At 39.8% G+C, this 27929-nt stretch overlaps 1 protein-coding gene across 2 annotated transcripts in view; it reads right to left on the bottom strand.

Annotated features, from left to right (window-relative positions):
- Positions 1–1293: 1293 nt before the first annotated feature.
- Positions 1294–27929, bottom strand: part of LOC106092981 (putative sodium-coupled neutral amino acid transporter 11) — a 208889-nt gene continuing 182253 nt past the window's right edge. For both annotated transcript variants that reach the window (XM_059370593.1, XM_059370592.1), the window contains 4 exons: positions 19817–19978; positions 8966–9078; positions 8647–8838; positions 1294–2318 (listed from right to left, as the gene is read on the bottom strand). In XM_059370593.1, the coding sequence (XP_059226576.1) occupies positions 2073–2318; positions 8647–8838; positions 8966–9078; positions 19817–19978 (713 nt within the window). In that variant the 3' untranslated portion in view covers positions 1294–2072. The remainder of the gene's footprint in view (positions 2319–8646; positions 8839–8965; positions 9079–19816; positions 19979–27929) is intronic.

A 27929-nucleotide genomic window follows, 5' to 3' on the forward strand; every position in this document is an offset into this window, starting at 1 on the left:
GCAGTAATACTGCAATAAAATGGTAATTTGTCAACCGATTTTCTCGAAATTTGGCAGGAACGATTTTCTCATGACTACCGACATTACACGTGAATTTCATGAAAATCGGTTCAAATTTGGATATAGCTCCCATATATATGTCCGCCCGATTTTAAGTAATACTGCAATAAAATGGTCATTTGTCAACCGATTTTCTCGAAATTTGATATGGGTGTGTATTTCGGCCTAGAGACGAAGCCTGTTGAAATGGGAAAAAATCGGTTCAGATTTGGATGTAGCTCCCATATATATGTTCGCCCGATTTGCAGTAATACTGCAATTAAATGGTCATTTTTAAACCGATTTTCTCGAAATTTGGCAGGAACGATTTTTTCATGACTACCGACATTACACGTGAATTTCATAAAAATCGGTTCAGATTTGGATATAGCTCCCATATATATGTTCTCCCGATTTGCAGTAATACTGCAATATAATGTTCATTTGACACCCGATTTTCTGGAAATTTGGTATGGGCGTGTCTTTCGGCCTAGAGATGAAGCCTATTGAAATTGGAAAAAATTGGTTCAGATTTGGATGTAGCTCCCATATATATGTTCGCCCGATTTGCAGTAATACTGCAATTAAATGGTCATTTTTAAACCGATTTTCTCGAAATTTGGCAGGAACGATTTTCTCATGACTACCGACATTACAAGTGAATTTCATAAAAATCGGTTCAGATTTGGATATAGCTCACATATATATGTTCGTCCGATTTGCAGTAATAATGCAACAAAATGGTCATTTGTCAACCGATTTTCTCGAAATTTGGTATGGGCGTGTTTTTCAGCCTAGAGACGAAGCCTATTGAAATTGGAAAAAATCGGTTCAGATTTGCATATAGTTCCCATATATATCTTCGTCCGATTTGCAGTAATAATTCAATAAAATGGTCATTTGTTACCCGATTCTCTCTCCGATTCTTTGGCAAGAAGGATTTTCTAATGACTCTCGACATTACTGGTTAATTTCATGGAAATCGGTCCAGTATTAGTTATAGCTCCCATATATATGTTCGTCAGATATTGGGTAATTTGCAATAATGTTGTCATTTGTCAACCGTAGTTATTACAGTTTGACCATATTTTTGCTCGCCGAGATCCCTCAAAAATGGCTCATAATTGGATATAGCTCCCACATTGTACTTATACGGTAGGTGTAGGGTATTATACAGTCGGCACCGCCCGACTTTTGCCCTTACTTACTGGTTTTCTACTGGCTTTTGGCTTAGATAATTTTTGAAATAATGTAACATTAAATATTTTTACAATCTAATGCATGAAAAACTTAAAATATTTACATTTAGAAACGCCAATTTCATGTTTAAGAATCACCAACTTCTTGGCCATAGGTAAGGGGAGCAAATATAGAAATTGCTTAACATACTCATAAACTGTAATGATTTTCTCCCCAACCAATTTTCTTCGTCCTAAGGGTGAGTGTTTTTATCTTTTTTGGGATGTCCTGTAAAACTAAAATCAAGTATCTGTTTGTAAATATATTTTTCTTTTCATAAGTTTCTTGTGTTTCGTTTGTTAGCATGGTTGGGGGGTTTCTTGTGTATTCACGGTCATAAAAGCCTTAACATTTCGTTTTTTAATTTGCTTAAAATACCTGCCTAACTTACTGGAAAATTCCAGCATGTTAACTTTTTCTGTTTCACCTCTTAGTTTAGGTAACTTTCTTGGGAATGCCTTAAAACTATACCTTTTGGTTTGATCAAATTGCTATACCTTTTTGATTTGGGGTTATTTTGGTTTGTTGCTATCTTAAAAGTATTGTTTGTTTGGTTTTCCGGTTAGGTTGGTTTGGAGTGTTTCAGATTGGCTGTTTTTTCCTTTTTTTTGGTATTCGATATTGCATATATAACAAGTTGCTAATTTATGTACGGCTATAACAATATATGTAAATACTTTCTTTGATAGATTGGAATGTTGTATATATGAGTGTATAAGTATAGGTTTATGGATGTTAATATTAGTGTGTGTATGTGTGTGGTCGATGTGTTTAATTAAGACCAGTTAGTTTGTTTAATTCGTTAAGGTAGAATTATCACTTGAGGTGGTTTGCTTGCAATAGCCCATCACAATATCTGCCCTGCAATCCTCGCTGAGACTGGGCAATAACACCGCAGATCCCAGCACAGTGACTAAAGCACCAAAGACCACCAGGCCAAGAGCAGGCAATTTTTCACGACTTGTCAAAGGATTGGGATCCAGTTGTATAAACGCCAGTCCGGGTAGTATATATGCCAAAGGAATGGCTGCCAAAAGACCCTAGAAAGAGAATGTTAACAAATAATTTATGTTTAATGTACTTGTATGTTAGGTTAGGTTAAAAAGAGGGTGCAGATATTAATCCGCCCCATGCCACTATGGACATACACCTAAGCCAGCAATCGGCTTGTTGTGCGCCCTAAAAACTATAAAGTAACCTCTAAAAAGAAAATTTTAAGTTAGGAATTCCGTGCTACTTACAAAATCCTTAATTGTTTTCCATACCACTCCCCTAAGTTGGTTCATGTCTGATATTGTGTCTCTATCTAAGTGCCGGCATTTGTTGTACGCGAAAGCCGGGCAATGACAAAGGAAATGCTCCAAGGTCTCATCATCTTCCCCTCTTGCCCTACACATGCTATTACTTGCCGCACCGATTTTACATAAGTGAGCTCGTAGTCCTATGTGTCCTGTTATGATACCAATAGCTATACTGAACTCCTTCTTGCTTCCTTTCAGTAAAAGCCTCGTCTTCTCACGATCTGGATCCCCCCATAGGATTTTCGCCGTCCTAGCGACCATTTCGCTGTTCCACAATGTTGCATGCGCATTCGTCGCCCACTCCCTTAACTCGGACTGCGTCGACCCGAAAGGCTTCGGGTTAACTAAGTTTATTGACGGCAGTCCCCTGGCCTTCACCGCCAAATCGTATGGAAATACGCTAACGTCTTATCATCTTCGCCGCATGCCCTACACATGCTATCACTTGCCGCACCGATTTTACATAAGTGAGATCGTAGTCCTATGTGTCCCGTTATGATACCAATAGCTATACTGACCTCCTTTTTGCTTCCTTTCAGTAATAGCCTCGTCTTCTTACGACCTGGATGCCTCCATAGGATTTTTGCCGTCCTACCGACCGTTTCACTGTTACACAATGTTGCATGCGTATTCGTCGCCCACTCCCTTAACTCGGACTGCGTCGACCCGAAAGGCTTCGGGTTAACTAAGTTTATTGACGGCAGTCCTCTGGCCTTCACCGCCAAATCGTATGGAAATACGCTAACGTCTTATCATCTTCGCATGCCCAACACATGCTATCACTTGCCGCACCGATTTTACATAAGCGAACTCGTTGTCCTATGTATCCCGTTATGCTTCCTCCTTCTTGCTTCCTTTCAGCAATAGCCTCGTCGTCTCGCGATCTGGATTCCCCCATAGGATTTTCGCCGTCCTACCGGCCGTTTCGCTGTTCCACAATGTTGCATGCGCATTCGTCGCCCATTCCCTTCACTCGGACGGCGTCGACCCGAAAGGCTTCGGGTTAACCAACCTTTCATTTCCCCTTCCCCAACTAACCTTTCATTTCCCCTAACTCCGTTATGGCCCGGCACCCAAATGATTGCTATCCTCAGAGGAGGCGTTAATCTCCTTCTTACACTGTTATTGCCCTTATGGCAATTTTACTGTCGGTAAAGATGTTCACACTCGACGTCCTCCCGTTAGCACCACACCACTTCACGCATTCTGTGATCGCCCGGATCTCCGCCTGCAGGACCGTATTATGGTCAGGCAGTCTAAAACAGATCTCAGACCCTGGATTTTCAATGTAAACCCGAAGGCCCACTCTGCCCACTAGCTTTGATCCATCCGTGTAACATGATCTTCCAGATGGCAATGCTAGGGTTCCGTCCGGGTGCCTCACACTCGACTTCAAGGTACATCTCAGATATCCGATCGGAAACCTCTCCCCTTCCATGCAGGTTTTCCACCGTCGCCTCGATTATACCGCGATGGTATGAGCTGCTCCCATCCTCAATCTTTTCTTCTCCCATCGCCTTAAGTCTCATAGCCGCAGTGGCTGCCTCACACTTAATCTGTATGTCAATGGGTCGGATATCTAGAATAGTCTCCAGTGCCCTAATGGGCGTGGTCCTCATCGCTCCATCTATGCCAAGACAACATGTTCTCTGAACCGTTTGTATGGTACTTATATTGCACTTTTTCTCCATAGCAGTCCACAAAACTACTGAGGCCTAAGTAAGTATTGGTCTAATCACGCTCCTGTAGAGCCAGTGGACTATCCTAGTATTCAAGCCCCATTTCGAGCCTACGGCCCATCTACATAGTGCCCAAAATCTGTGAGCCTTCTCAGTACGCTCCTGAATGTGACACTTCCAATTCAGTTTCCTGTCCAAGATCACACCTAAGTATTTGACCTTGTCAGATATCGAAATCGTCTTATTGAGGAAACGTAGTGCATTAAATTGGCCCACCTTCGTCTTAGTCGTGAACAGGCATATTTCAATCTTCTCTGGGTTAACATTGAGACCTCTGGGACTAGCCCAGTCATATGCCATATGCAAGACCCTTTCGGCCCTTCTGCATAGCTCGTTCGGATCCTTACCCCTTAGAAGTATTATAACATCGACGGGTTCAAATCCCTCCTCAGTCAGCATCCGCAATAGGTAATTTCTGGTGGTCATCCATAGGAGTGGCGATATAATGCCCCCATGTGGCATGCTCTATGCCACTTTCTCCCTTATATTTATGCCATTGGACATACAATTTATCCACCTGTTCCTTAGCATATAGTTTATCCAGTTTCTAAGGACTGGGTCCACCCGGTACTGGTCGAAGGATTGATCAGTGTGTCGCTCCGCACATTGTTAAAAGCCCCCTCGATCTCAATGCATACCTCCAGTGTGTACGTTTTGGCATCTGAGGATTCTTCTATTTTATGCACAACCTGCAGTCTCCACCGACCTTCCTTTGACATAGGCATGCTGTTTGTATTTGAGCAGTTCGCTGGATGTCATACTCTTTATCATGGTGTCCACAATACGTTCCATGGTTTTGAGTAGAAATGACGTAAGGCTTATGGGTCTGTAGATCTTTGGTGTCGCATAACGTGCCTTGCCGGGCTTAGGTATAAACACCACCATTGCCAAGGATTCCTTCACCATAAATTTCGTTATTGTAAACCTTCGATTAACCTCATTATTCCAAGATTCCGATGTCTCCGTGAGTCCCGTCGTATTCTGTGGTAAATGGGTTTTCATCGAAAGCCTCAACATGTCCTCCGTTGTCTCTGCTCTCACTTCCATATCGTCTACTAAAATTTCAGTTTGGACATGGGTTTTTGAGAGAAACTTTTTTTATCTTGGCGGCGTCATTAACGCTATCGACGTGTTCACAGAAAAGCTTCCAGGAGGCACTTTTGCCGCTCTGGTAATCTTATTGTATTCCTTGAGCCGTGTGTAATACACATCCCAATAATCTTGCGCTTTTTTACGACGTGCTCTGTTAAAAAGTCTGCGGACCACTTTCCCAATATTGCGAATCTCCCCGGTCATCCAGGGTTTTTCTTGGGCTGATTTCCTTTCACGAAGAGGACAACTATCTTCGAAGGATCCCACCAGTGCAGTCGTAATCCTGTTAACATTTTCGTCAATCTCTTCTATGCTTGGACAATCTAAGCATAGAATATACTTGTAAGTCATTAAATTTATTGTCAATTCATATCCTTTTAAAAACTAGCAAGAAAAGGGCTACTAAGTATGGCCGGGGCGAATCTTGGTTACCCAGCGCCATGGCTTCCGCTAAAAATCTACCCTTATTGACTGAGTTTGCATTTGAATTATTTTGGCCTCAAGATGTTAACCGGGATATCGATAAAACTTGGCACTGATGTTGAACGTCATAAAATAGGATTTTTGGCTAAATTTCATCCAAATCGGATGAAAATTTAGGCTTCGAAGGGCTGAAGAAGTCAAATCTGGGGATCGGTTTATATGGAGGCTATATCTCTTTATAGACCGATTCAAATCATGGATGGCATGTTGGCATGGATGTTGCAAGTCATAACTCAAATCTTTGTTTCAAATTTAAGCCAAATTGGATGAAAATTGAGACTTCTAAGGGCTCAAAAAGTCAAATTCAGGGATGCGTTCATATGGGGGCTATATTTGTTTATTGACCGATTCGGATCATACTTGGCAAGGAAGTTGAAAGTCATAACTCAAGTCTTTGCTCCAAATTTCAGCCAAATCGAATGAAATTGAGGCTTCCAAGGGCTGAAATCGGGGGATCGGTTTATATGGGAGCTTTATCCAAATCTGAACCAATATGGCCCATTTACAATCCCCAACGACCTACATCAATATGAAAAATCTGTGCAAAATTTCAATGTCATATTCGTAATTGACTCCCAAATATCTTTCATTTGAGTCCCATATAGCCATTTTCGGCTTATATGCCCATTTGGGGGTGGGCGACTTCCCATTACTTGGAAGTCATTTAAGACCCATATTGACATGAATTTCGAATATATCTGTTTAGAAGAGTTTTGTGGTTGGGGGACCCAAATTTAAATATCATATTGGTTTTCTGGTCTCCAATACCTTTCATTTGATACCCTTGTTGTGACCATCGGACCACTTTCGGATATCGGTGGCGGTTTTTGGGTAAGGGTGAGGGTCCGCCTCCACCCGATAAAAATTATATAGCCTATGTTTCCTTCCAGACAAACGTACACAATCTATGAAAATTTTAAGAAAATCGGTTCAGCCAAGTGTCATTCAGGCGTAATAGGTCTAATGGCGTTTGTGGAGGGGTGGCATGACCCCTCCGATCTGATTTTGTATGCCAGATTCCAAACCTACTCCCGAATACCTTTCATTTGAGCTCCATATTGAAATGAACATTCAATATGACTGTTTGGGGGAGTTTTAGGGCTGGGGCGGCCCGATGGTACTTGGACTCAAATTTTATTACCATATTCGTACTCTACTCTCTAATACCTTTCATTTGATACCTATATTGTCCCGATCGGTCTACTTTTGATTTTGGGATGTGTTTTTGGCATAAGGGGGAAGGTTCGCTCCCCTCCCGATAACGAAAAATTATATAGCCTATGTTTCCTTCCAGACCAACCACAATATGCGAAAAATTCGAGGAAATCGGTTCTGCCGTTTTTCAGTCTATACGAAAAAAAAACAAACCGAGTCCCATATATCCGTGATTGGGTAATGTGCCCATTTTGAGCATTTTTGTGGGAGTGGGGTGACCCCCTATACTTCGACATGAATTTGTATGCCAGATTCGTTATCCACTCCCGCATATAAATAAATGGGTATAAAAAGCTGTACAGGTACTGCGATGGTAGGAGGATTTGACTTTCTTCTTTTGGTGGGTGGAATGGGGGACTTAGAGCCTGTGTTCTTGCAAGGAGTAATCTCAATATTTATTTACTAGTAATAGTATCCAGCTTTTAAATTTAGTAAATCACACTACAGGCTGTCTCTTCTTCATATGGCTTACCATATTCAAACTTTAAGTTCAAGTTCACTGGGGAAAAAAAATTTCGTTGTATGTGGTGCAAAACACCAAGTCAATGTCAATACTAACCTCACCCTATAGAGGTTGATATATACATTTATTAGGGCGAAGATTTCTAAAAGAACGCCTGTATCGACAAATTCACTCATAACTACCCCTTCATCATCTAGTCGGCTAAATAGAAACCCCTTTTTGCTGTAAGGAATATACAATGGCAGCATATTTTGACACTCACTCAGGATGCCTTCAATAATGTAACACCGATGACAATCGACCCCTCTTGGGAAGAAGTTATTACATGGTCTACAAATGTCGCCAGCATTAGGGGGAGATTACCACCTATGAAAAATTTTCAGCTACTGTCGCCAGGATTCCAGCCCAGTTTTCAATGCGTCATATGCAGGCATATTAAACCCTATATGGAGTCACCGTGGCGGCTCCCTGTATTGAAATACTGCCCTGAGAAAATTACGAAATGCAAGCCTTGAGAAGCTTTCTCCAGGAAGTCAAGTTCTATATTTCGGCTGAAATTTTGCACATAGTGTTCTGTACAACAAGTGTTTTAAGTACGATTTAAGTTGGTCTATAATCTAATATAGCTCCCATATAAACCGATTTGACTTCTTGAGTTCCTGGAAGCCGCATTTTTTGTCCGATTTAACTGAAATTTTGCTCATAGGGTTCTGTTATGACTTCCACCAACTGTGCCAAGTACGGTCTAAATGAGTCTTCAACCTGATATAGCTCCCATATAAACCGATCTCCCGATTTGACTTTTTGAGCCCCTGAAAGCCGCAATGTTTGTCCGATCTAACTGAAATTTTGCTCATAGGTTTCCGTTATGACTCTCAACAACTGTGCCAAGTAAGGTCAAATCAGTCTATATAGCTCCTATATTTTAGCAGAATCCATGGTGGTGGGTTTCCAAGATTCGGCCCGGTCGAACTTAGCAAGCTTTTACTTGTTAGTATTCAGAGGGCAAAATAAGACGAAATATACCAAAGTTTATTTAAATTTAAAAAAATTTTACCTCACCAATTTAACTTACATTTAGCTCCAATACTGAACCCAAACATTCTGTCATGGGTGATATGACAAAAGCACTGAAAACAATGGCCAAAGTTATATTTCGCGAATATTCATCCACCTCAGAGCCCTTCTCTTGTTTGGGATCCTTTTCCTGGGTCAGTTCGCTAATAGGTTCTTTCAGCACAAATCTATGGACCATGGCTCGAACAATCTAAGTGTATATATGAAAGAAAACAAAATTATTTCAATTCCATTCAAATTCCTATATCAATAAAATGGAAAATAAATATAATTTTTTTTTTTTTTAAATTTCTTCATAATTATTAATTGTTTTATACCTCTCTTGAGACAAAACATTCAATAGGAAAAGTTAATAATATCGATATAGAGAAGAGTACACGTGAGAAATTCATCAGGTCATCATTCCAGCAGTAGTTTTCAAGTAAATCACCTTTAAACAATTAAATTAAATTTTTGTTTTGATTTTTCATTGGGAACCAAACATTTTTCTTCATCAATAAATTACAAACACAATTACAACAACAACAATTATTAGTGAGAGTTGGTGAAAAGTAAAGAGCAAACAACAGTGCATAATGAATAACAAACAGGTGAAGTACAATAGAATCAAAGTTCAGAAAGACAGTATATAGAACATAGACGACAAGAGAGTGCTGTTCAAAATTTGTGCAGAAAACTGTTTAAGATTTGACAACATGTTATGTGCAACTGTGTTAGACATACATGTATGCATATGTATGGACACACCTATAAACTTATTTGTATGTATACTCGTATCACTTTTAATTGTGTAAAGTGTTTAAAAGTGCACGTTTCAAGAGTTATCTCGTTTTGAATAGAAAGTAGTACTTGAGTGGTTAATATTAAGGGACTTGATAAGTGCAATGCAACCTTCAAATGGTTAAAAAATACATAGAAATATTATATTTACATATTACAAAAAAAAGTAAAAAGGCCGGGCCGAACTTCGGATACCCACCACCTCGGGTATATATGCCAAAACTTTCTTTCGTCATAATCCGGTGAAAAATTAATAATTTATGCCCCATAACCTTATCGAAATCTTGTCCGATTTGGGAAAAATTCGGGACGGAAATTTAATGGTCTACTCAGTAATACTCATTGTTCAAATTTGTTGAACAAAATATTGTTTTCTTTTTTTGTTGCTAATCACTGATGTCGAAAAGCCTATCATAAGTCAATGTGACAGATTTCAGCGAAATCGAATTATAAATGCGACTTGTATGGCCCAAGACTTTAAATCAAGAGATCGGTCTATATGGCAGCTATATCCAAATCTAGACCGATCTGGGCCAAATTGAAGAAGGGTATCAACTGGTCTAACATAACTCACTTTCCCAAATTTCGGCGACATCAGACAATAAAAGCGTCTTTTGTGGGTCCAAAACCTTAAATCGAGAGATCAGTCTATATGGCAGCTATATCCAAATCTGAATTGTTCTGGGCCAAATTGCAGAAATATGTCGAAGTGCCTAACACAACTCATTGTCCCAAATTTCAGAAAAATCGGACAATAAATGTTCTTTTTATGGCTCCAAAATGTGGACCGATCTTGGGCAATTTGCAAAAAGATGTCAAGGGGTCTAACACAAAACACTGTCCCAAATTTCGTCGGATCGGTCTATACGGCAGCAATATGCAAATCTGAATTGATTTGGACAAACTGAAGAAGGATGTTGAAGGGCCTAACACAACTCATTGTCCCAAATTTCAGAGAAATCGGACAATAAATTTCGGCTTTTATGGGGCCAAGACCTTATATGGCAGCTATATCCAAATCTGAACCGATTTGGCCTAAATTGAAGAAGGATGGCGAAGGGCCCAACACAACTCACTGATATAGCTGCTATGGGGCATAAGGTATTAATTTTTCACCGAATTTTGACGAAAGGTGGTTTACAAATATACCCAAGGTGGTGGGTATCCAAAGTTCGGCCCGCCCGAACGTAACGCCTTTTTACTTGCTTCTGATGGTATCGCCAGGATTCGAACCCAGGCGTTCAGGCAAACCTCTGCAATACGGTGGCCTCTACTAAGTTATATTACATCCAGAAAAAAAACATGTTGAATAGCGGATTAGAAATGAAGATTTGGCAGAGCGAAAAATTTTTCGAAATGCCGAGGGGCCTGCCAAGAGGACCACCTAGGGCCTTGAAATTTTGAACATGATCTCGATAACACTTTTGCTCTAATTGTTACAAATTTCAAAGAGATATCTCTACCCGTTCTCACACTGCATATTTTTTACTATTTTTTTTTTGTCGATTTTCTCCCACTGTGCGAAGTAAGGATAATACGATAGTTTCAAAGAACATGTTGTGTTGGCATAGGCCGAACGATGAGGACCATGCCTACTTGGGCGCTGGAGACTATTCTCGATATCCGACCTATAGACATACAGATTAAGTATGAGACAGCCAATGCGACTGTGAGACTTAAGACGATGGGAGAATGTATTGAGGATGGGAGCAGCTCATACCATCGCTGTATAATCGAGGCGAAGTTGGGAAACCTGGATGGAAGGGACACTTGAGGTCGAGTGCGAGGCACAGCTGCCATCGGCACAGTCCTGGATTAACATCTGGAAATTCATGCAACACGGACAGAGTGGGCCTGGGGGGTCTACACTGATAATCTAGAGACTGAGATCTACTTCCAATTGTCTGACCATAATACGGTCCCGCAGGCGAAGATTCGGGTGATTACGGAATGTGTGGGATGGGGTGGTGCTAACGCAAGATTATCGAGTGTGAACAGCTAACTGGCCTTCAGGGCAATAACAAACAGGACGGTATTGTTTAGAACAGTCTTGGAGTGTAAGAAGGAGATTAACGCCTTCTCTGAGGATGGCACAATCCGCATTGCTTGGGTGCCGGCCCATAGCGGAGTAAGGGGGAATAAAAGAGCAGACAATATGGCAGTGAAGGCCATACAACTGCCGTCAAATATATTAGTTAACCCGTAGCCTTTCGAATCGACGCATAGGGTACGAAACAGCGAAACGGTCAATAGGACGACGAAAATCCTATGGAGAAATTTATTGGGTTGCCCAAAAAGTAATTGCGGATTTTTCATATAGTCGGCGTTGACAAATTTTTTCACAGCTTGTGACTCTGTAATTGCATTCTTTCTTCTGTCAGTTATCAGCTGTGACTTTTAGCTTGCTTTAGAAAAAAATTGTAAAAAAAGTATATGTGATTAAAGTTCATTCTAAGTTTTATTAAAAATGCATTTACTTTCTTTTAAAAAATCCGCAATTACTTTTTGGGCAACCAATCAATCGTGAGCAGACAAGGCTATTATTGAAAGGAAGTCAGTATAGCTTTCGGTATCAGAACGTGACGCATAGGGCTACGAGCTTACTTAGGCAAAATGGTTGCGGCAATTGATAGCATGTGGGAAAGATGATGAGAAACAGCAAACCGGTCGGTAGGACGACGAAAATCCAATGGGGAAATTCGGATCATGAGAACACGAGGCTATTATAGAAAGGAAGTAAGAAGGTGGTGGTATACAGGGTGGCTGATGAAAGCCGCTACCAAAAAAAAATGTAATAACTTTTTTTCTATTTAATAATAATAATTTAATAATTAATTTAATTAATTAATTAATTAATTTAATTAATAATAATTTAATAATTAATTTAATAATTTAATTTAACATGAATAAAAGAAAAATGTATTCCATACACCGAAAAAAAAATGTAGCAATATTCATCATTGTAGCAATATTCATCAGCCACCCTGTAGTATCATAACGAGACGCATAGGACTACGAGCTCACTTATGGGAAATGGGTGCGCCAATTGATAGCATGTAGGAAAGATGATGTGAGACTTTGCACAGTGGGGAAACATGTGCCATTTGAGAACGGTTAAAGATAACTCTTTGAAATTTAAAATGGCTAGAGCTGAGGTGTGTGTGAAGTTGGTCACATTACAAAAATTTTTCAGGCTGCCAAATCTTCATTTGTAATCCGATTTCAAAATTCTCTCCTTGCTGGTTAGTCCATAAAATTTGTACAAAAAGTCCGCATGAGGTAAATAATATCATCTATTTGGGGTATTTGACTTTTAATTTAAACTTTTTGAAATTGTGACCTGATTGAAGCTTAAGAGCTCCTGCTTTTAGAGTGATGCTCACTGGCACCTAGAAGTTTATCTTTAGGATCTTTGAAATATTATCTGAGTTAGAAGAAGTGAACACTCTTAAGTTAATAGGATTTTTAAATAGATATGGCTGTTCAACAGTAGAAACGGAAAGGCATCTTCCTTCTACTGTCGCTGTGTCATCGCAAAAGCCTAATAATTCTGTTGTATGTGATTGCAAACTGCCACATGAACCCAACCTACTACACCAAACTATTTATACTGCTGTGTCAATGACCCCTTAGTGACTATCTTTGATCAGATTTAGAATTTATTTTTTAGAGCATTAAGAATTCATGCCATTTTCAATGGTAAATTTAGGACTTTTATTTCCATAATGCAGCCCCTACATACAAAAGCGATAAGTACGTTTTTGGCGCATAATACCACATACAAAGTAAAAACAACAACGTAAATGACATAAGACACTGAATTTTTTTATATTTTAATATTTGACTTAAAATGGGGCACCATAAACGTGGAAACGCAAATGGTCGCACTCTGATCGACTGATAAGAATTGAAAAATGATATTTGGTTTTGTTTTGTTTTTTAAACGCTTTACCACAAAACGCAATGGTGATTTTTATGTTTAGATTAAAAAAAAGACACATTAATGAAACCACCAGAAATTGCACTTTGCAAAGGTCGTTCAGAAAAAAATTAAAAAATTTGCTGCTCATAGTTCTTGAAATGTGCTACAATAAGAGAATAAGAGAGGAAGTGACATTATAAAGGGAATTTTATTTTTAACAAATCTATGTGAAAGTGTTGTGGTGCTTGATATCAAGTCAACGTCATTGCTGCCATCAGAGATATGGTGCAATATCATTAGAAGATTTTCCATCAATTGTTCAAAGACAGCAAAATTTTTGGATGTTTTCCCATGTTTCCTTAGCGTCATTCCATCGTGTGTTTAATCTTCTTTTATATAAAATATTGGGTTGCCCAAAAAGTAATTGCGGATTTTTTATAAAGTCGGCGTTGACAATATTTTTCACAGCGTGTGACTCTGTAATTGCATTCTTTCTTCTGTCAGTTATCAACTGTGACTTTTAGCTTGCTTCAGAAAAAAAGTGTAAAAAAGTATATTTGATTAAAGTTCATTCTAAGTTTTATTAAAAATGCATTTACTTTCTTTTAAAAAATCCGCAATTACTTTTTGGGCAACCCAATATTAATACATTGTTGCGCTTTGTTTGTTTGTTTATCTGTTCTGTATAAACTCAAAAACGGCTGAACCGATTTTCATGAAATTGTCACCCCCCTGTGAAAATAGTGCACTTAATTTTTTGATATCCGAAGGGGGGGCGGACCCTCCCCTTACACCAATTTTCAAAAACACCAGATCTCAGAAACGGGTGCACCGATTTGCACACAATTTTCTATGCCGCCTTATGGTAACACAGAAACCCAACATTGGTAAACAACTTTGAATATAACCAGGGGTGAAGCCCCACCCAAAAACCCATCCAAACGGACATGTTTGCCGATTGCGACAGTATGGGTATCAAATGAAAGGTATTTAAGAGTAGAGTACAACTTGATATAAAAATTTGACACCAAGTCCCGTAAGATCGCCCCACCCCCAAAAAACATCCCAAAAATAACATATTTATCGATTGTGGCAAAATGGGTATTAAATGAAAGGTAATTGGAAGGAGAACAAATCTGGTGTAAGAATTTAATCCATGGTATCTACGGGACCTCCCCAATCCCAAAAACCCCTAACACGGGCATGTTTCACCAAAATCACAAAATGGGTATCAAATAATCCAAATAAAAGGTTTTGGGGGGTAGGCTATGAATCTGGTATACAATCTCAGAAGAAAAGAGTCTGGGAACCGCACAGACTCTTACGACATATAGGTCGATCAGGCTAATGGAACTTAAAGGGAAGGTCTACGATTGTAGAGTACGAATCTAATCCCTGGACCCTATCCCTTTCTTCAACTTTCAAAAACCCCAGATCTCGGAGATGCAAATACAAATTTTGCCCAGGAACATTCCACTAAGAAACAGGGGCAAACTTCTTACATATCAATGAGTGCAGTCCGATTCAAATTTAAACTCAATGATAAGGGACCTTCTTTTTATAGCAGAGTCCGAACGGCGTGCCGCAGTGCGACATCTCATTGGAGAGAAGTTTTACATGGCAAAGTACGTCACTAATGTTGCCAGAATTAGGAGAGAAAACCACCACTGAAAATACTTTCCGATCGTCTCGCCGGGATTCGAACCCAGGCGGACATGTAAATCTCTGCGCTACGGTGGCCTTCGATGTCGGAGATGGGTGCACCGAATTAAGCAACATTTTGTATGCCTTAGAGCAAAGACTATGAATCTGGTATACAATCGTAGAACAAAGAGTCTGGGAACCGGCCATGCACTAAATACCCTACAATATGACATATAGGTCGATCGGGACAATATGGGACTTAAAGTTAAGGTCTACGATAGTAGAGTACGAATCTGATCTCTGGACCCTACCACTTTCCTCAATTTTCCAAAACCCCCGATTTCGTAGATGGGTGTACCGATTTAAGCAACATTTTGTATGCCGCCTCATGGTAACCCAGGAACAAAAAATTAGTATAAAACTTTGGGGTCAAATAACCTGGGGGACGCCCCACACAAACACCCATCCAAACGGACTTGTTTGCCGATTAGGATAATATGGATATCAAATGAAAGGTTCTTTAAAGTAGAGTATAACTTGCCATAAAAATTTGACACCACCCCCAAAATAACATCCCAAAAATTACATATTTACCAATTGGGGCAATAGAGTACGAATCTGGTATATTTGGAATTTGATCCAAGTTGTCTACGGGACCTCCCCAATCCCAAAACCCCCAAAAACGGGCATGCATGAAAGAAATCCGTTTAGCGCCTGAGGCATATCAAATGAAAGGGTATTTAAGGAAAGGTATTTGAATATCTGGTAGAATATTTACCTCGGTGAATGGTGGTGGATATAAAAACGGTTCCTCCCATGATGACGGCCCCATTTGCGTATCTGCACCTGGAATGTCCGCACTCTTTATAGAGAGGGCGCAGTGTACGCACTGGCGGATGTCTTGGAGATTTACAAGGCAGATGGAACAACATCACCGAGTTGTGACGCCCTATATTATAGCTGTCATAAAATGAGGCATGAATTTGGCTGTGGACTTATGGTTAGTCGGGGAATGAAACACTTTGTCTCCAGGTTTACTCAGGTGGATGAGTGGCTAGCCACAATTCGCAGAAAGGCCAAATTCTTCATCAGGCTTATTTGCGCCCATGCCCCGACGGAAGATAAGGACGAAGAGACCAAGGATATTTTCTACGACCGCCTAGAAAGAGAATACGACCGCTTTCCCGACCAAGATATTGCAATCGTTTTGGGAGATTTTAATGCGAAAATAGGGAAGGAAAATATCTTTGGACAAACAGTTGGAAAATTTAGCCTAGACGAAGTAACTTCCGATAATGGATTGAGGCTAAAAGACTTCGCCGCGGCAAAGAACATGATAGTTAGCAGCAAAAGATTCCAACATCGAAGGATTCACACGGCTACATGGCTGTCACCCGATCAAACTACGAGAAACCAAATAGATCATGTTGTGATAGATGGAAGGCATTCAATCAGCATGTGGACATTGAAAAACTGTAAAACACTACAGATGGCAATGGCATACTCCGCTTGGCTGACCCAAATGCTTGAGGCAAGCACTCCTTCTTCCGATGAAATAACGCCGCAGAGGCAATCGACCCTGCAATCAGTAGCGACGCGCCATATGAAGGAGAGGTATCGGCAGAAAAGGAGAGAGGATATATGTCTATTACGCAGCAAGAAAAACGAATTGGAAAGACGTGTTTGTAATCAAATCGAAATATTCAGGAGCCAGAATAAATTCCGAAAATTCTACCAAAGAATTAAACATCAAACTGATGGCTTTGGTGCAGGCACATCTTTCTGCAAAGACAAAGAAGGAAATCTGGTAACTGAAACAGATAGTGCTGAGGATATGGAAAGAACATTTTCCCAGCTGCTGATATACGATGATGGTGGCCAAGAGTATACCGCAGAACCAATCCCTGATGATGCTATTTAATGTGTACCACCTAGTCAAAACGAGGTCCACGTAGCAGTAACACAGCTGAAGAACAATAAGGCAGCAGGAGCCGATGGGATGCCGGCTGAACTGTTTAAGACCACGCTGATAAGACGTATGCATCAGCTTGTCAGCTCAATTTGGCTAGAAGAAAGCATATCTGATGATTGGAACCTCAGCATACTAAATCCCGTAGGCAAGAAAGGGGACACGACGGTATGTGCCAACTACAGAGGAAAAACTCTCCTTTCCTTCGCATACAACATATTATCGAGCGTTATTTGTGAAAATCCACCAAAGGTATTTCAAGCGATGTCTGAGTTTGGTATCCCTGCAAAATTGACACGACTTTTCAGGACGGAGCTTGGTGATACACGATCCTCAGTTAAAATGGGAAAGAACCTCTGAAACGTTCAATACCAAACGAAGTTTCAGACAGGGCGACAGCCTTTATCTACCTCTGCACGCCGTAACCGAAACAAATCACACCAGTTTTGAAATAAAACAAAGCATAATATTGGGTAACAGATGCTATATTGGATTGAGCAACCAGCTGAGGAGCAAATCCACCTCCCGGCAGACGAAAATAACATTATCCTTGCTGTTTAGTGACTCCGAAGCATGGGTACTTGCGAAATCAGATGTGGCGGTACTTGGAGTGTTTGAGAGAAAAATCCTTCGTTAAATATTTAGACCAGTTGGCGTAAATGGAGAATATAGGCATCGCATGAACCACGAGCTGTATTAGCTGCATGACGATAATAACATAGTTAAGTTAGGTTAGGTTTAAGTGGCAGTCTACCATCAGACTCACTTAGACGTTTTCGTCCATTACCGTTGAACCATTTAGATCGCTTAAAAAAGCCCCATAACTTGTGAAGGTTCACATCCGCTAAACCAGATAGGTTCTCAAAAAAATGAGAACTTAAAGTGGAAGTCCTTGTGACTGCTAGTGCGGGACACACACACAGAAAGTGTTCTATTGTCTCTTCTTCTTCGATGTCCTCATCGCTTCTGCAAAAGTCCTTGCAGGCAACCTTCAGTCTGTTCCCATGTTTTCCGATTAGACAGTGACCTGTCATAACGGTCACAATGACTGAGACGTCTGTTTTTGTTTTATTTGTTGTAGTTTTGGAATGCCCATAGCCATGGAATGATCATCTATCATTCGTTGTCCTTCCTGGTCCTGGCCTGGTCCTGAAAACTTAGCTTACATATCGCTAGAGACATACCCATTGATTCAAGTTTCCCTGGAATGTGTAACGTAGTTCCTAGTCTCGCAAGCTCGTACACAATTCCCTGGGATATCTCTGTGGCCCGGCACCCAGAACAGGTGGCTTTTGAATTGTTCAGCCATCTCGTTGAGAGATCTGCGACAGTCGAGAGCGGTTTTTGTGTTCAGAATCAAATTCTCGAGGGATTTAGTGGCTGTCTGGCTGTCTGAGAAGATATTTATGCCAATCGTCGTTAGCATGGTTAAACGCATCAAAATACAACGGTGAATGGATGAATAAGCCATAGCAAAAAAGTCTTTTGAAGGCGATCGCGGTGGTACACGCAAACCGGGACGACCAAGAGACCGATGAAAAGATCAATCGGTGGGAGACACCTCGAAACTTAGTGTCAGAGATATTGGAAGGAGCGCAGAAGATCGAGGCGCTTGGAACGCTATTCTACGTTTGGCTAGTGGAACAAATGTTTTGTCATAGTCAATTCTAGTAAGAAAGTTATTTATCAATGGGTTTAGCTCTTCTCCTTCTTAGCGTTTCAAACAAATGCAGAAAGTTTTAGTACCATGCATCTTAGTGGTGACGTAGAGTATAGGTACCATACAATCCCATCCGAGCCACATCACTAAATTATATTTTTGCAAAATTTCCAAATTTTGCAAGTAAGCTTGATTTGGGCAGAAGAACAGGCGATAGTTCGTTTTATTAATAATGGGGAAATATTTTCATGGATTTCAAAATTCATCTATGTCAAGTATAATCGAATCAATCTGAATCGAACTATTTCTGATATAGCCACCATGAAAAAAGGCTAAATAAAAGGATTTAATATATGATGACCAAAAGGTCACAATTGGCAAAATTTAATCTAAAATCGAAATTAACGCAGTTTATACTAGTTAAAGTTTGGCTTAAGATTAACTGTCCAATGAAATATAATAGTTAAACTTCCACTGAACTATTATTCATATCTACTGTTTATGTACCCTGGTATGTACATATTTGCCCTCCTTAAATGGCGCAATTATGGCGTTTAAAAGAAGTAACTTTAACTTCTTTTCAACAACGAACAATAAAAAAAGTTAGTGTGAGTGCTGATGTGTACAATAATCAGTGTATGGGTGCTTACAGTGCAGTTTATCATAGAGATACTTAGAAACACTAATTTTGCCTGGATGTGAAATGGGGAAGGTAAGCTCCTACGACTAATAAATGAGTATAATAGCCAGAAGAACACAAGGAGAAGCACATTAGAAAGGGTCGAAATAATAGAAAAATTCTTTAAATAGGGAAGGATTTTTCCCAAAAGCATATTTTAAATGTATCTTTTTTTATTTTGCAACTTAAGCTCCATACTACAAATGTACGCAAATAAATTTGCAATAATTTTTTATTAAAACTTTATTTCAAACACTTTCCGCTCCCTTCTTATAAACAATAGTAGCCATGGCTTTCTTGAATTTATTTGTGATTTAATGGCTTTAAAACATCCATTAGGCACCATACATCAAACTGATGCCACTCAGTCCATGTCACGCCTCCCCATACATCCACAGGCATTAGATTAGTTATAACAAAGAAGAAATACATACACACACTCACATTTATATTTATATAATATTTACATATCCGGTTAAAATACAAACACACACACACACACGCACTCACTTACCTTGCGATAAAGCTCTAAATGTCGAATAACCTGCAATGCCAAAGAGCGCTGCCACAGTCCAAGCAAATCCGATTGATATATGGGTTACCTTTTCCCAACGTTCCATGGTCGCATTACGCATTGATTGATAGACAAGAAATGTGTTGTGGTGGCACATAAACGCTGTAAAATACAAATATTATACAAATGATGTCAAAATACTTTATCATCATGGGTGTGGTGAGGTCTTTATTAACGTTGAGATATATCAAGGCAGGCTCCTAGGATTGTTTACTATTGCCATAGTAGACAAGTAAAAAGGCGTTAAGCTCGGCCGGGCCGAACTTTGGATACTCACCACCTCGGGTATATATGTAAACCGCTTTTCGTAAAAATCCGGTGAAAAATGCATACCTTATGCCCCATAGCAGCTTTATCGAAATATGTTTCGACTCACTGTCCCAAATTTCGTCGAAATCGGACAATAAATGACCTTTTTATGGCCCCAAAACCTAAAATTGGGAAATCGGTCAATATGGCAGCTATATCCAAATCTAAACCGATCTGGGCCAAATTGACGAAGAATGTTGAAGGGCCCAGCACAACTCGCTGTCCCAAATTTCGGCGAAATCGAACAATAAATGCGCCTTTTATGGGCCCCAAACCTTAAATCGAGAGATCGGTCTATATGGCAGCTATAACCAAATCTGAACTGATCTTGGCCAAATTGAAAAGGGATGTCGAAGGGCCCAATACAACTCACTGTCCCATATTTCGGCGAAATCGAACAATAAACGCGCCTGTTATAGGCCCAAAACCTTAAATTGAGAGATCGGTGTATATGACAGCTATATCCAAATCTTTACCGATTTGGACTAAATTGAAGAAAAAAGTCGACTGGCCTAACAAAACTCACTATCGACTGGCCTAACACAACTCACTATCCCAAATTTCAGTAAAATCGGATAATAAATGTGGCTTTTATGGGCCTAAGACCCTAAATCGGCCGATCGGTCTATATGGGGGCTATATGAAGATATTGTCCGATATGGCCCATCTTCGAACTTAACCTGGAGATCGGGAGATCGGTTTATATAGCAGCTATATCAGGTTATGAACCGATTTGAACTATACTTAGCATAGTTGTTGAAAGTCATACCAAAATAACATGTGCAAAATTTCAGCCAAATCGGATAATAATTACGGCTTCTAGAGGCTCAAGAACTCAAGACCCAAGAACGATTTATATGGCAGCTATATCAGGTTATAAACTAACTTAGACCATACTTGGCGCAGTTTTTAGAAGTCAAGCCTTAACAATATAGGCAAAGTTTCATCCAAATTGAATAAGATTTGCGCCCTCTAGAAGCTGAGGAAGTCTGATTAAGAGATCGGTATATATAGCAGCTATATCAGGTTGTGGGCCGATTTAGACCATACCTAGAACAGTTGTTAGAAACAATACCAAAACGCCACATGCAAAATTTCAGCCAATTCGGATAAGAATTGCGCCCTTTAGAGGCTCAAGAAGTCTAATAGGAAGATCGGTTTATATGGCGGCTTATCAGATTATGAACCGATTTCAACCATACTTTGCGCAGTTGTTAAAAGTCATACCAAAATACAATGTGCAAAATTTCAGCCAAATCAGATAATAATTGGGGCTTCTAGAGGAGACTCAAGAAGTCAAGACCCAAGACCGATTTTTGTGGCAGCTATATAAGGTTATGGACGGACTTAGACCATACTTAGCACAGTTCTTAGAAGTCATGCCTCAATGATATGTGTAAAATTTCATCCAAAACGGATAAGATTTGCGCCCTCTAGAAGCTGAAGAAGTCTAATCGGGAGATCGGTTGATATGGCAGCTATATCAGGGCGATTTAAACCATAAATAAATAGTTTTGGGAAATAATACCAAAACGCCACCGAAAATCGGTTTATATGGCAGCTATACCAAAACATGGAACAATTTGGTCCATTTACAACCGACTTAAAAAGTATTTGTGCACAATTTCAAGCGCCCAGCTTTACTCCTTCGAAAGTCAGCGTGCTTTCCACGGACAAATAGACGGACTGACATGGCTAGATCGACTTAAGATGTCATGACGATCAAGAATTTATATACTTTGTGGGGTCTTAGACCCATATTTCGAGGTGTTACAAACGGAAAGACGAAATTAATATACCCCCATCCTATCGGTGGAGGGTATAAAAAACACAAACGGACAAGCGGCACACAAAGGATATGTGCACAGAAGGATATGGCTAAGCCGAATCAGGAGGTATTTCCGAATCGAAGTATATATTTTATTACAGTTACAGTAGTGGTGGAGGCCACCGTAGCGCAGAGGTTTGCTCGTCAGACGTTCAGCGTCATAGTCCCTATGCTATGTTGGTGGATATAAAAATAGAAATATTGAGCTGAAACTTTGCACAGATTCTTTTTGTGTCCATAAGCAGGTTAAGTTCGAAGATGGGCTATATCGGACTATATCTTTATATAGCCCCTGTATAGACCAATCCGCCGACTAAGGGTCTTTGGCCCATTAAAGACACATTTCTTGATCGTAGTAAAAATCTAAGACAATCTAGCCATGTCCGTACCTCTGTCCGTCCGTCTGTATGTTGAAATGACGCTACAGTCTTTAAAAATAGATATATTGAGCTGAAACTTTGCACAGATTCTTTTTCTGTTCATAAGCAGGTTAAGTTCGAAGATGGACTATATCTTCATATAGCCCCTACATAGACCGATTCGCCGATTTAGGGTCTTAGGCCCATAAAAGCCACATTCATTATCCGATTTTACTGAAATTTGAGACAGTGAGTTGTGTTAGGTCAGTCGACTGTGAGTTGTGTTAGGCCAGTCGACTTTTTTCTTCAATTTGGCACCGATCGGTTCAGATTTAGTTATAGCTGCCATATAGATTGATCTCTCGATTTAAGGTTTTGGGTCCATAAAAGGCGCATTTATTGTCCGATTTTGCCAAAATTTGGGACAGTGAGTTGTTTTGGGCCTTTCGATATCCTTCTTTTAGTTGGCCCAGATCGGTTCAGATTTGGATATAGCTGCCATACACACCGATCTCTCGATTTAAGGTTTGGGGCCCACAAAAGGCGCATTTATTGTTCGATTTCGCCGAAATTTGGGACAGTAAGTGTATTGGGCCTTGCGACATTCCTTTTCAATTTGGCCCAGATCGGTTCAGATTTGGACATATCTGCCATATAGACCGATCTCTCGATTTAAGGTTTTGGGCCCATTAAAGTCGCATTTATTGTTCGATTTCGCCGAAATTCAGGACATTGAGCTGTGTAATGCCCTTTGACATCCCTTTTCAATTTGGCCCATATGGGTTCAGATTTGGATATAGCTGCCATATAGACCGATCTCTCGATTCAAGGTTTGGGGCCCATAAAAGACGCATTTATTGTCCGATTTTGACGACATTTGGGAGAGTGAGTTTTTTTGAGCCCTTCGACATCTCTTTTCAATTTGGTCCAAATTGGTTCAGATTTGGATATAGCTGACATATAGATCGATTTCTCGATTTAAGGTTTGGGGCCCATAAAATGCGCATTTATTGTTCGATTTCGCCGAAATTTAGGATATTGCGCTGTGTTATGCCTTTCGACATCCCTTTTCAATTTGGCCCATATCGGTTCAGATTTGGATATAGCTGCCATATAGACCGATTTCTCGATTTAAGGTTTGGAGCCCAAAAAAGGCGCATTTATTGTTCGATTTCGCCGAAATTTAGGACATTGCGCTGTGTAATGCCCTTTGACATCCCTTTTCAATTTGGCCCATATCGGTTCAGATTTGGATATAGCTGCCATATAGACCGATTTCTTGATTTAAGGTTTGGGGCCCATAAAAGGCGCATTTATTGTTCGATTTCGCCGAAATTTAGGACATTGCACTGTGTTATGCTACTCGACATCCCTTTTCAATTTGGCCCATATCGGTTCAGATTTGGATATAGCTGCCATATAGACCGATCTCTCGATTCAAGGTTTGGGGCTCATAAAAGGCGCATTTATTGTCCGATTTTGCCGAAATTTAAGACATTGAGCTGTGTAATGCCCTTTGACATCTCTTTTCAATTTGGTCCAAACGGTTCAGATTTGGATATAGCTGACATATAGACCGATTTCTCGATTTAAGGCCCTGGGCCCATAAAAGTCGCATTTATTGTCCGATTTCTCCGAAATTTGGGACAGTGAGCTGTGTTAGGCCAGTGGACTTTCTTCTTCAATTTGTCCCAGATCGCTTCAGATTTGGATATAGCTGCCATATAGACCGATCTCTCGATTTAAGGTTTAGGGTCTATTAAAGGCGCATTTATTGTCCGATTTTGCCGAAATTTGGGCCCTACGACATCTCTTTTCAATTTGGTCCAAATCGGTTCAGATGTGAATATAGCTGCCATATACACCGATCTCTCGATTTAAGGTTTTGGGCTCATAAAAGGTGCATTTACTGTTCGATTTTGCTGAAATTTGGGACAGTGAGTTGTTTTGGGCCCTTCGACATCCCTTTTCAATTTGGTCCAAATCGGTTCAGATTTGGATATAGCTGCCATATTGACCGATTTCTCGATTTAAGGTTTTGGACCCATAAAAGGCGCATTTATAGTCCGATTTTGCCAAAATTTGGGACAATGAGTTGTTTTGGGCATTTCGATATCCTTCTTTTAGTTGGCCCAGATCGGTCCAGATTTGGATATAGTTGCCATATGGACCGATCCCTCGATTTAAAGTCTTGGCTCCATAAGAGGCATATTTATAATCCGATTTCGCTGAAATTTGACACAGTGACTTATGTTAGGCTTTTCGACATCCGTGTCGTATATGGTTCAGATCGGACTATCACTTATACACTCAATGCCCTCAATGTCCAAATCGGACCATATTTTGATATACCTGGTATGGGGGCATAAATTATGCATTTTTCACCGGGTTGTGAGGAAGGTGGTTTACATATATACTGTATTTTATTTATTGGGATCAAATGGGAAAAAGGGTATACTAATACTTCTTTATGGCCGTGATTCGGCCTAATCCTGATTCTAATACTGGTGACATTTTTGAGGTCTACGCCATGTAAAAACTTCTTCCCAAAGAGGTGTCGCATTGCGGCACACCGTTTGGACATGGGGCTATAAAAAGGAGATCCCTTATCATTGAGCTTAAACTTAAATCGGTCAACGCTCATTGATATGTGAGAAGTTTTCCCGTGTTCCTTAATGGAATGTTAATGGGCAAAACTGTAAAATTTGCCTTAGCATCCTATGGCGAAGATTAGAAAATATTCTGTATTTACAGGTAAACTGCTTATGCGACCAAGAAATAATGTTTATCTTTTATCCTTTCTAAAAAATAGGATTAAAATTCTCAAAACTCATATTCAATTGTTTTCCAAAACTATTGTAAATATCTATCTAAAAGTAAGCTGCCATCAAAAACCAATCTCCCAAATTAATTTTTGACCACTGGCTATAACATTTGATTGATTCGAGCAAGCAAGCAGAAATTCATTTAAAAATTTTCCATCATAGCCATCGTTTAAATATTTTCATTTTCCTTCCATTACAATACCACAGTTTGTTTTCCGTACGTGTTGGCTGAAAAACCAAAATCCATTTGGATTTACGTTCAATAAAATATAACCATAAAATTACTGGTATCTACTGGCTATGCACATAGAATTCTATTTAATTGAACTGGCAAACAAAGTCAAACAATGTCGCTAGCTGTTGGCAATATTCATGTGAAGATTCAATAAATAAAAAAAATCTAAACAATTTATATACGTATATACAATTTGCAGAGAACTGTGAAAGTTCATGCATTTTTTGGTTCCATAACTTCATTAAAATTTAAATATTTTTCACTAAGCTCTTGGACTTGACATAGTTTCCCAAGCTTATGAAACTAACCGTTATGGATTGTTTGTTAAATATTTTATTGTAAATTAGCTGACCCGGGCCAGCTCCGCTGCGCCTTCTTTTACTTTATATGGAACAAAATTTTCCTTGGAATATTTATTTTTGACAATTAAAGATCCTTTAGTAAAATACCATGCTACGAAAATAATATATCGCTTAAATAATTGTTTAACAATATAAGTGTCTTTATCCGAATCCCATATGATCTCTATTGGTCTACGAATTTAAGTTTGGATGTAAGGTGTACTCCATTCTTAAAATACTTCATTTCAGCCCGATATTCTCATGTTTTCCCGTATTTAGAGGTGTTTTCGGCGGTAAGGTGGTCCCCCAGACACTTGAGCCTGAAAAATTTCAGCATCGTGCTCTTGTCTCAAATACCCCATATTGCCATTGGCTGAAGAGGAGTTTATAGGATGAGGCGTCCCTCAAACACATGGCCCCAAAATTGGTTATCAAATTCGTTTTCTAATCTCAAATACCTTTCATTTGAGCCACATATGGGCATGGTCGAAAAATTGTCTCCCTTTGGGGGTGTCTTGGGAAATCGGTGATGCCCTAAATACATGGTCCTACATTTGGATATCAAATTCGTATTCTACTCCCAAATACCTTTATTTAAGCCCCACATTGCGATGGTCAGTAAAAAATTGCTGTTTGTGGGGTATTTTGGGAAAGGGGTAAACCCCCAGAAAATTGGTCCCGAAAATGCGTATCAATTCTTGCTCTACCCTCCAATACCTTTAATTTAAGCTCCACATTGACATGGTCGGTAAATATGCCCGATGTAGGGTTGTTTTTGGGATTGGGGTGGTCCCCCAAACACTAAGCCCCGAAAATTTATCAGCAACGTGCTCTGTTCTCATATATCTATATATCATTTTTTTGAACCTCATATTGCCATTGGCCTCAAAATTGGATATCGAATTCGTTTTCTAATCTCATTTAAACTCCTTATTGCAAAAGTCAGCAAATATGTCCGGTTTGGAGTATTGGCCCTAAAAACTATGAATATTTTGTTCCACTCTCTTTAAGACCCAAATTGTCTTTGTGAGCAACTACGTTCTATTTGGGAGTTGTTATGGTGGTGGGACGTCCGCTAGACAGTTTGCCCCTAATGTTGATATCAGATACAAGGTTTACTCCCACATACGTTTAATTTGAGCCCCATATTTCCATAGTCAGCAAACATGACCGGCTTGGGGGGTGTTTTGGGGGATGGGCGGCCACTCAGTGAGTTGGCCTAGAAAATATATATCGGATTCGTGTTCCACTTTAAAAACCCTCTTATGTGAGCCTCATATTGCAATAGTCAGAAAATACTTACTATTTGGGTGGTATTGTGGGGGTGGGGTGGCCCCATAGACAGTTTTCCCGAATATTGATATCAAATTCGTGCTTTACTCCCAAAGGCCTTTCATTTGAGCCCCATATTGCCAGGGTTGTAAATTTGTCGCCTTTGGGGGATGTTTTTGGTGAGAGGCGGCCCCCCAAACATTTTGTCCCATATTTGGATATCATTTTCGTATTCAACATTCAAATACCTTTTATTTAAGCCCCATATTCCCATGGTCAGTAAATAAGTCCTGTTTAGGGGATGTTTTGGGAAAGGGGTGGACCCCCAGAAACGTGGTCCCACATTTGGATATCAGATTCGTATTCTACTCGCAAATACCTTTCATTTGAGTCCCATATTGCCATGGTCGGTAAATATGTGCGATTTAGGGGTGTTTTGGGGCTTGGGGTGGTCCCCCTAGCACTTGGTCCGAAAATTGAATATCAGATACGTTTTCTTATCCTACATACCTTTCATTTGAGTCCCATATTGTTGTGATTGGTGTAAATATATGTTTCGTAGGTTTTAGAGTGGCCCCCCTAGGTACCCCATCCGAAATTTGTATACCAAATTTTTATTTTTAGGGTACTATATGAGAGCACTCAAAATTTCGCTTAAATCACACCACCCATCTCCGAGATCTGGTGTTTCTGAAAATTAGGGTAAGGGGGAGGATCCGCCTTCCTTCAGATATCAAAGAATGTAGTACCCTATTTTCACCACGGGGTCAATATATACCATCTGTGAAAATTTCAAGAAAATCGGTTCAGCCGTTTCTGAGTCTATAAGGAACACACAAACATACAAACAAACAAACCTACAAACAAACACAAATTGCTTTTTA

This window comes from Stomoxys calcitrans, chromosome 5, assembly GCF_963082655.1.
Source record: "Stomoxys calcitrans chromosome 5, idStoCalc2.1, whole genome shotgun sequence".
Classification (NCBI taxonomy): domain Eukaryota; kingdom Metazoa; phylum Arthropoda; class Insecta; order Diptera; family Muscidae; genus Stomoxys; species Stomoxys calcitrans.